The 9240-nt window shown below is 43.7% G+C and overlaps 1 protein-coding gene across 1 annotated transcript in view; it reads left to right on the top strand.

Annotated features, from left to right (window-relative positions):
* The first annotated feature begins 617 nt into the window (after positions 1-617).
* Positions 618-9240, top strand: part of SCIN (scinderin) — a 103404-nt gene continuing 94781 nt past the window's right edge. The window contains exon 1 of the mRNA XM_006114524.4: positions 618-956. Coding sequence (XP_006114586.2) covers positions 758-956 — 199 coding nt within the window. The 5' untranslated portion in view covers positions 618-757. The remainder of the gene's footprint in view (positions 957-9240) is intronic.

Genomic DNA, 9240 nt, shown 5'->3' with positions numbered 1-9240 from the left:
TAGACGCGCTTTTCCGCAAAAAAGCCCGGATCGTCATTTTTGCGATCGGGGCTTTGTTGCGGAAAACAAATCTCAGCTGTCTACACTGGTCCTTTTGTGCAAAAGTTTTGCGCAAAAGGGACTTTTGGCTGAACCGGAGCAGCATAGTATTTCCGCAAGAAGCACTGATTTCTTACAGTAGGAAGTCAGTGCTTTTGCGGAAATTGAAGCCACCAGTGTAGATAGCTGGCAAGTTTTTCCAGAAAAGCAGCTGATTTTCTGGAAAAACTGGCCAGTCTAGACACAGCCTGAGGGTACTGGTACCACTGGTTGAGAAACACTGTGTTAGTCTAAGGTGCCACAGGACTTCTGGTTCTCCTACCAAATGTAGCAACAGCCCCTCCCTAAAACCCCCAGGAAGCGCAAGCCCCTCGGTTCCCAGCCTAGCCCGGGCCAGGCTCTGAGGCAGGCTGCGCGCAGAGCAGGGTCAGCCCTTGGAAACTCGCTCGCTCCTCAGAGTCCCGCCCGTTCTCCAGCACAAGCAGCCTTTGACCGCCCCCTGGCCCAGGCGCGCTGTGAAGCGCTGCACCCGCAGCTCCAGGCCCCGCCCCTTGAGAGGCTGTGAGCCAATCGGCTTCGCGTTATAAAGGCTGGGGCGCTACCTGCCCGCCAGCTGTGGCTCCGGCGCTGAGTGGGAGCGAAACTTCTGTGGCCCTCGGAGTCCCGCGCGCCGTGGCCCCTGCTGCCTCTCTCCCCGCGTGGCGCCGCCTGCCGCAGCATGGCCCCCGAGCTGTACCACAAGGAGTTCGCCAGCGCCGGCCAGAAGAGTGGCCTGCAGATCTGGAGGATCGAGCAGCTGGACCTGGTGCCGGTGCCCGAGAACTTGCACGGCAATTTCTACGTGGGGGATGCCTACCTGGTGCTCCACACCCTGAAGCTGCGCAGTGGCACCTTCTACAAGCTGCACTACTGGCTAGGTAAGCGGGTGTGGAGCGGACTCTTCCTTGTGACAGAGATCGCCCTTTCGATCAGCCTCGCCCTGGCTCTCAGCTGCAGGGCACTTAAATGCCCCGCGCGCGCTCAGCTGTGAAGTCTCCTAGCAGACGCTTGCGAGAATTGGATGAGGGGAAGGGGCATTTGTGCGTGGCATAGATGCTGGAACTCAGGTGTGTGCTGCCCAGCGCTAACTGGCTCCAGCAGCAGCCAGGTGCCAGAGAACGGGCTGGGCAGCTGGCTTGTGCCCGGCTAATCGGGATGCAGATCTGGCTTTGGGGAAGCAGCAAAAGTAACACTTGTTGCTGGCTAGTTCGATAATATACTTTCTAGATTTGTGACCAGAACTTGGCAGTCGCCATATGCCAGCTGATCTAAGGTTGTTGTGTTTGGGGCGCAACAAAGTGTAAATAAGGTGGAGCTGGAGAAGCTAAACATATGTTCTTCTTAAGTAATGGGACCTGGACAAACACCAAGCAGGATCCAGCTTGTGCCAGGTCTGGCTGGTTGTGATGCAGTTGGGCTAGCATATCTTGGGACCCAGATTGCTTTGAATTTGCTATTTCTGGAGTATAACCTGGGAAGTGGGAGAGGGGGAAAGATGAAAGGTTGGTTGGATCTAGCAGAATCTAAAAGTGAAATCTTGGCTTCCTGGAAGTCAACCAGAGTTTTGCCCTCAATGTCAATCGGAGACATAGTGAGGGTGTTATGCACCCCGGGGGTGAATGCAAAATTTGTGCCCCCCCCCCACGCCACTGCTTGCATGTGGAAGGGCCCCGAATCTGGTACATGGCTGAGCCCAACCCTGGAGGAGGGGGAAACTTGTGCTGCATCTTACTCCACCCCCTCCAGTTTGGGGTTGGGCCCCGCCTGCACTAACCCTCTGGCAGAAGTGGAGGAGGTTCAGGCTGGGGGCTCAGATTCCGGGAAGAGGCAGCTCCAGCCGGCGGTGGCAGGCAGGAGAGGGGCAGGCGAGCAGAGGGATGACAGGGGGAGTGGAGGGGAATTAAATTGGTGCCCCACTAGCATAGCACCCTGGGGGCAACTTCCCCCTCCCCCTTGTGTTCTCCTGACTACACCACTGTAAATAATCTACCTCTTAGGATATTTATTGTTTAATGAATTACTTATTTGACTAACAACAAACAAATATAAATTATAAAGTTGTTGTGGTTTACATTGTTAAATCATTTTTCTCTTTAATTTGTTCCCTATCCTGTTATCATTAGGTTCATGTCTTTTATATAAAAAAAGTCATTTTAAAAATGTGTTTTATAAAACACAAGATAAATAAATGTTATATAGCCTAAGCTTGAATTTCATCACTGTTTCAATCAAACATTTAAAACCACTGTTATAGCAAATGAGTAACTCATTGCTTAATGAATAAAAGGTAAAAAAGATTTTGAGCATATCAAATTTATTGTAAGCAATCTGTAATGCTTCCTAACTGCCTAGTTACTTACCTAGTTAACCTAATTGTTTTTCATATTATCACACAGCGATAAACTACTTGGCTGTGTATACACTGAACCCCTTTTCCAGAAAAGGGATGCAGATTAGACACATCGTTATTGCAAATGAAGCGGGGATTTAAATATCCCCCACTTCATTTGTATAAACATTGCTGCCACTTTTTTCCGGCTTGGGGCTTTGCCGGAAAAAAGCGCCAGTCTAGACGGGGATCTTCGGAAAATAAAGACTTTTCCAAAAGATTCCTGGGAATAAGGGATCTTTCGGAAAAGTCTTTATTTTCCGAAAGATCCCCGTCTAGACTGGCGCTTTTTTCCGGCAAAGCCCCGAGCCGGAAAAAAGCGGCAGCCATGTTTATACAAATGAAGCAGGGGATATTTAAATCCCCGCTTCATTTGCAATAACGATGTGTCTAATCTGCATCCCTTTTTCGGAAAAGGGGTGCAGTGTAGACACAGCCCTTGTGTTATGAATGTGAGAGGTTAATTTACCTGTTAAAATAACACTCAGATAAACTTTTAAATAAAACTAACACACAACATGAGAATTACGCTGACTTTCTTGAAGGCACTTGAAGCAATAAGTAGCCTAATGCTGAAGTTACACCAAGTGTGGCTTTCTGTCTGCCATGAGGACTTTTTCCTTCAGGCTGCTATGATATCCTATCCTTAAGTAAAGGAGAAAGGTGTCTCTCTGAGCTGCTCGTCCAAATTTCACACAAGCCACTCAACTGAAGCCATAGATGTCAAGATTCAAGGCCAGCCTTGCCTTGAGCAGACTGCCTTGCCAGGTGTTCACAAACAAAACATTCAAACATGTATAAGACTTTTAATTGAGAAAGCCATGTTAATCCCAAGTCTCTGCTAGGACTGGAAGATGTAGGTGACCTATAGAAACACCAGCATTTTCTTTGGAAAATCCACAACAAAACGTGGGGGGAGGGGAATGGAATCTGTCACCTCAGTAATGTCAACTCCTTTAGAATTAAGTCCCTGATTATCAAGCACCAGCTGAGGTAGAGTGGGCACTGTGTGCACGTCTGATATATATTTACCAAAACTCCTGCCTGCCCAACTGGCCAAAGGAGAAAGGAAACAGAGAGGCCAAAAGGAATGGTACAGAGCAGTGTTTCTCAACCTTTTTTTTTTTTTTAGCTTCAGAGGGGTTGCTGAGTTAGTCTGTAACAGGATAAACTTAAAAAACAACAAATAGTCTGGTAGCACTTTAAAGATGATACCATGTATATGTTGTGTTAATGAGCTTTTGTGGGTGGAAGTGGGTTTTGCCCACAAAACATTGATACAGTCTACATACATGTGGTTCCCAAGTTACAAACGCATTGACTTATAACCGTTCGTCCTTATGAACAACCTCCCATTAAGCGCATTACAGCCAGTCCCCGAGTTATGAACATGATCTGCACTTACGAACAGCGTGGTCACATTTAAATGAATGGGGTCCGACTTACGAACAGATCGAGTTACAACCAAGTGTTTGGAACGTAACTCATTTGTAAGTTGGGGACCAATTGTATTTTGTTAGTCTTTAAAGTGCTACTAGACTATTGGTTTTTAAGTTTTTTCCTTTTTGTTTAAAAAGTACCATTTTAAAAAAAAAGTACCACAATGCTCCCACCCCTCCCCCAGAGCCAGGCACCCCACCCCCCCCATCCCAATGCTTCCACCTCTCCTCCAGAGCCAAGCACCCAACCCCCGCCCCCCCAATCCCAGTGCAACCACCTCTCCCCCAGAGCAGGCAACCCCAGTGCCCCCCCACAACCAAATCCCCCTCCTGCAGAGCCAGGCACTGGAGGTGTGGGCCGGGTAAGGTAATCCTGCCTTTAAAGTGGCCACTCCTGTCTCCTGGCCCAGCTGCCTCAGCTCCCAGTATGTACAGGGAGGCAACATGTGATCCAGCTCTTGGCTTGCTGCTCTGTGTGTCATGTAAGCCTGTGTGGCATGTGCTCCGGTCCCACCCCAGCCTGGCACCCTCCCTAACTTGGCGCTCGGGGGCAACTGCCCCCCATCCACTCTCTTGCTACGCCCCTGATGTCAGTGTGGGCAGGCTTTCATCCAAAATGCAGGATATAGGGCTGTGGGGTCTAGTCGGTGCTGAAGCAGTAGCCACTATAGTGGTTAGTTCTGTAGTGGTCTAGGCACACTCAACCAGCCAAATAGCCACATGTGGCTAGCATGTTGGACTCTATGGGTGGGAGGTGAAGGTGAGATTTGCAAAGCTGCTGCACTGGGATGTGTGAAGGACTGGAATAGTCTGTAGAGTTGGTTTCTATTTTAATGGTACAATTTGGAGGAGCTTGGGTGCAAAACTCAACAGGATGTGGAGAGTGTTTCTGTAAACTGAGTGCTTGGTGGCCACCTACCAGAGATTCAAATGCCACCTATCTGAGTAGCAGAGCATCCACAGTGCCCACAGCAGGCAGCATGTGTTTCTATGGGTGGTGCACATAAAAATTTATTCTGCACATGGCTGGAAAACATTTAGAAGGAACGGGATGTAGCTAGATGTCTCTTACCCAGATTCTCCCCTCTCCATGTTAGCAAGTCTGCAATTCAAGCACCATTTCTTCTTCCAGCAACTGGAACTGCTGGGATTCATGTCTGTCAACTCCATTTCCATTGACTTCCAGCAAAGTGTTTAGAAGGAAAATAGGAGCCTAACATGACTAGGCTGGAATGAAACCTGGCATGTATGTGTCCATGTATGTCTAGTGTATTGAAACTTTTCCATTTTGGCCACCACAGGGTCATTTGTGTTTTCCATTTATTTGTGCATCGGTATGAACACATTTGCTGTGTTTTCCACAATCTCAAATTCAGACACAGCTAAACATAGACTGATAAAATCAGTTTTAATACTGTTCCCCAGAATTAATAGAAAGTTGATGTTTTTGCAGCTTCATTTGCAATGACTGCATATAAGGCAAAAATACCATAACTTCATCATCATCATTTAAAAATACCATTATCCACCTGGTTTGGGGGATATGCTGGATCTCTGACTCCTTTTGGAGGAAATTCCAGAGCAAAGGAGTGGAGTTTCTGTTCCACATTCAGATGTTTGTGGAAATCATATTGGACCCACGCAGGTTAAATGTTATCCAATCGAAAATGAGATGTGGTGTCTGCATAAGGCATTGGACCACAGAAATCTGTACTAGAAGTATCCTAAGAGCTCAATGAATAATTGACTTTTGAAGTAAAAAACCTGGCGTGTTCTGAACCAAGCATGCCATGTTTGTTTATATTGTTTCACACCAAGATGAAAAACTTATTTAAGTTATTTGGGTCAAACAAGAAGTTTCAACATATCAAATAAAAAATCCATTTTTGGGGATGTAATTATTTTCTGAATTTAATCCAAATTTACAAGTAGTTTTGGTGTCCCCCCAAATGCATTTTTGGCAAACATACTATTTGCCACAGTTTTTGCCCTACTCTAGTTAGATGGGAGGGCATTTTGGCAGATATTCCTCTATGCTTCAAGTCCAGATGTTGTAAGTATGGAATTAACACCTTTAACAGCTAACTCTGTTTTTGTATTACTTCATCTATCATTAAAAGTCTCAGGGGTAGCTGTGCTAATCTTTATCTTTAAAAACAACAATAGTCCCATGGCACCTTAGAAACCAACTAATAGATGTATATAAAATCATGAGCTTTTGTGGGTAAACCTCACTTCAGATGAGATAGGTGTGATAGGGTGGCCAAAGTGTAGTAGACACTTCCCTGTCAAAGCAAAAACAACAAGGTGACCCCTTAAAGCTTGTGCCCTAATTAATTTGTTAGTCTTTACAGTGTAACCGGACTCCTTGACTGTTTCAGCAACAATAACTTATAAGGCTCCACCTCTGAGACCTTTACTGTTAAAGGTAGAAAACTTTTTCTGCATCTTTATGGCTTAAAATTTCAATAAGAATTGACATTCTAAATTCTGTTTAGAACTAATTCACAACTAACCATTTGTGTTCTGAATGTCACACATCAACAAGTGTAGGAAATCAGTACTGTTTGCATTGAGATGATGCTGTGGAAGAGTAGAGAAATTATTTTCTATTAAAATGGAAAACAGATGAACGTGTAAATCCTTTTTCAGCTTTTCTTGTAAAAGCTTGTCACCCTACTGACAAATGTGCTGACACCCATATGCTCAAGACAACCTCATTTGCAAAAAAGGAGCTAGACCAGTGATTCCCAAACTTTTCGGCATCACGTCCCCTTTTTGATTTTTGAGAAACCCTCATCCCCCCCTCCCAAAAAAATAGCAGCAAAACTTGTTGAGCAAAAAAAAAAAAAAAAAGGAAGGAACTGATCGGGCCCAAAAACAAAAATAGTAGCAAAACTTGGGGGTGCAATTGATGGGGGAAGGCCTGGGTCGCCTCATGCCCCCCCTGGAATTTCTTCAAACCCCCCCACACACCCCCGTTTGGGAACCCATGAGCTAGACCTATGCTATTTGAACGTTGGACAGCATTGTGTAGTTAGGTTTTAGCAGCCTCCCTACCCTCCCCCCCCAATCTTTTTGAGTTTCTTGACAACAGGAAATGTTCTCTTGAGGTATAGCTAAACAGAATCCATGTTAATAGCAACAGAAGACCTTGGGGAGATCTTCAAAGGCCCAAACAGTAGTTATGTGCTTAAATTCCTTGACTTTCAATGGGAGTTTGGCACTTAATGCCATGTTTGCCTTTGAGAATCCTCCCTTATTATAAGCACATTAATGGAATATTACAAGTAGAAAAGGCTACTGGTGTACAAAAGAATGGGTGCGTATGGAGGAAGAGGGCATAAATAACTATATCTGAGTAACTTGAGCTGCATCTTTCAATTTGTGTTGGTAGGGATGGTGGTGTTCAGTAAGATATCACTGATTAGATTCATATTCCCTCTTTAAATAATATGCTGCCCGGGTAGTACATATGCACAAGAGACTTATCTGTTAGATCTAATAGAATTTATCTGTGAATGGAATAGCGCAATAAAAATAACCTGACTAAGCTGACACTAACTTATCTTAAAATTGTGGTCTCACATAGTGAGCAAATTGGCTCCCTTGATCTGTAGTTTGATTAAAAGCCAACCTGGTTATATTATAAGAGGCCCAGATAATTAAGGATTTAGAATACATTCCCAAATGATGGAAAAAAATGAAAACTCCCTCTCCTCCAGGCCCTCCAAACCCAGAAATAACTGGATATTTTCATCCTTCCAGCCAAACATGATCAATGTGTTGGTCGTAATTATGGTGCATTGGATTCCTGCACTATTGTGTTCATTACATCTGGTCAATGAATGTCACTATATGCACAGAAAGCAAAGAATTGCTAAATCTTGCAGCCAATGTTGGCTTAGTCCTGTAATCATTATAGTCCCCAAATTGACATTTTTGATTAATCAGAATGAAGTACCAGCTTGTCTTTAACTTGGGAGAGGGGAGGAGATTTTTGAAAAGTGCTTAAAGAAAATAAGACTTACTAGTCTCAGTTACATAGGCACTCTTATGTATCCCACCCTTAGTCACAAAGACACAGTTCCTCAAACTTATGTAGGTGCCTAACTCCTTTAAAAAAATTTTTTTTTCTTAAGCCATACCCATCTTTGTTTCAGGGTTTGTCTTTAGTTACATAACTGTGATGCAGATAGATCTGATGTTCATTAACTTTCTTTGGGGAATTTTTTAAACTTTTCCTAACCATAAATCTCTGAAATGGTTAAATGCTTCTTTCCATAAGGATTTAAATGAGCTTGGGTTTTTTTATTGCACTTTTGCATTTTGGCTGTCCATGAAAACTCAGATCCCAGGTACTTTGTCGTTCCAGAATATTTTCTTTGTTTTATCTTCTGACTACAACATAATACAGTTTTCAAAGCTCCAAGGCAAAATATTTTCCTCATTTCACTTACTGAAAGTTTGAGCTGTATTAGCTTCATATGCTTGAGTAACAGGGCTTGATTATTTCTTAACCTGGTGTATTTCAGGATTTATTCTAAATGTAATCTTATCTGATCAAATATCAATGTGCTCAAATTGAGATCTATATGTGCAGCCACTTGGCTTTGATTACAGCTAGATGGGTTAATTAATGAAGAAATTAATAAACCTGTCTAGGATTGACAGGTGTCCAGTTTTGAACCAGACAGTCCAGTATTTGAGGTTTTCTGTTTGGGAACAAATTGAGAAAATATAAATATCCGGTATTTTCTAAATATGATTGTCAAGTGTGTCTGGTATTTTTGTTGAAATCATCTGGCAACCCTAAACCTGTCTCTAGTTTTAATACTACTGTTTCTGGTAACTTTTTCATAATCACAATGTTGTGTCTCAACAAAATGATAGTGGTTTAAGGACTAACAGAAGGCAAATCTATATCTGCCAACCAATGGAGGGTTGTGGGTTTCAGCTAAATGCACCATCATATTATGAGCTCGTAGACCTGACCTATAGGCAAACTTTTTTCATTTACAGAAATGTTCTTCCTTTTTAGTGTTGATGTAACATGGAACACTGGGGCTTATTGGTAGGATTACAGCTGTGATAATGTCCTGGCCAAATATATTGGAACGTACCCCTGTGTTTAAAGCTCTGAATGAGAAAATATAGTAGCAACTGAAGGATGGTTTTATGTGGGAGATATTGGACTGGGATTCCTCAAGAGATTTTGGTTCCATTCCTGGCTGTGTCACAGACTTTCTGTGTGACCACGATCAAGTCACTAAGGCTGTGTCCAGACTCAGGGGTTTTTTCGGGAAAAGTAGCCTTTTTCCGAAAAAACTTCCC

The sequence above is a fragment of the Pelodiscus sinensis genome, chromosome 2 (assembly GCF_049634645.1).
Source record: "Pelodiscus sinensis isolate JC-2024 chromosome 2, ASM4963464v1, whole genome shotgun sequence".
Taxonomy (NCBI): domain Eukaryota; kingdom Metazoa; phylum Chordata; order Testudines; family Trionychidae; genus Pelodiscus; species Pelodiscus sinensis.
The sequence above is the reverse complement of the archived record's forward strand: the minus strand, read 5'-3'. Positions and strand labels throughout refer to the sequence as shown.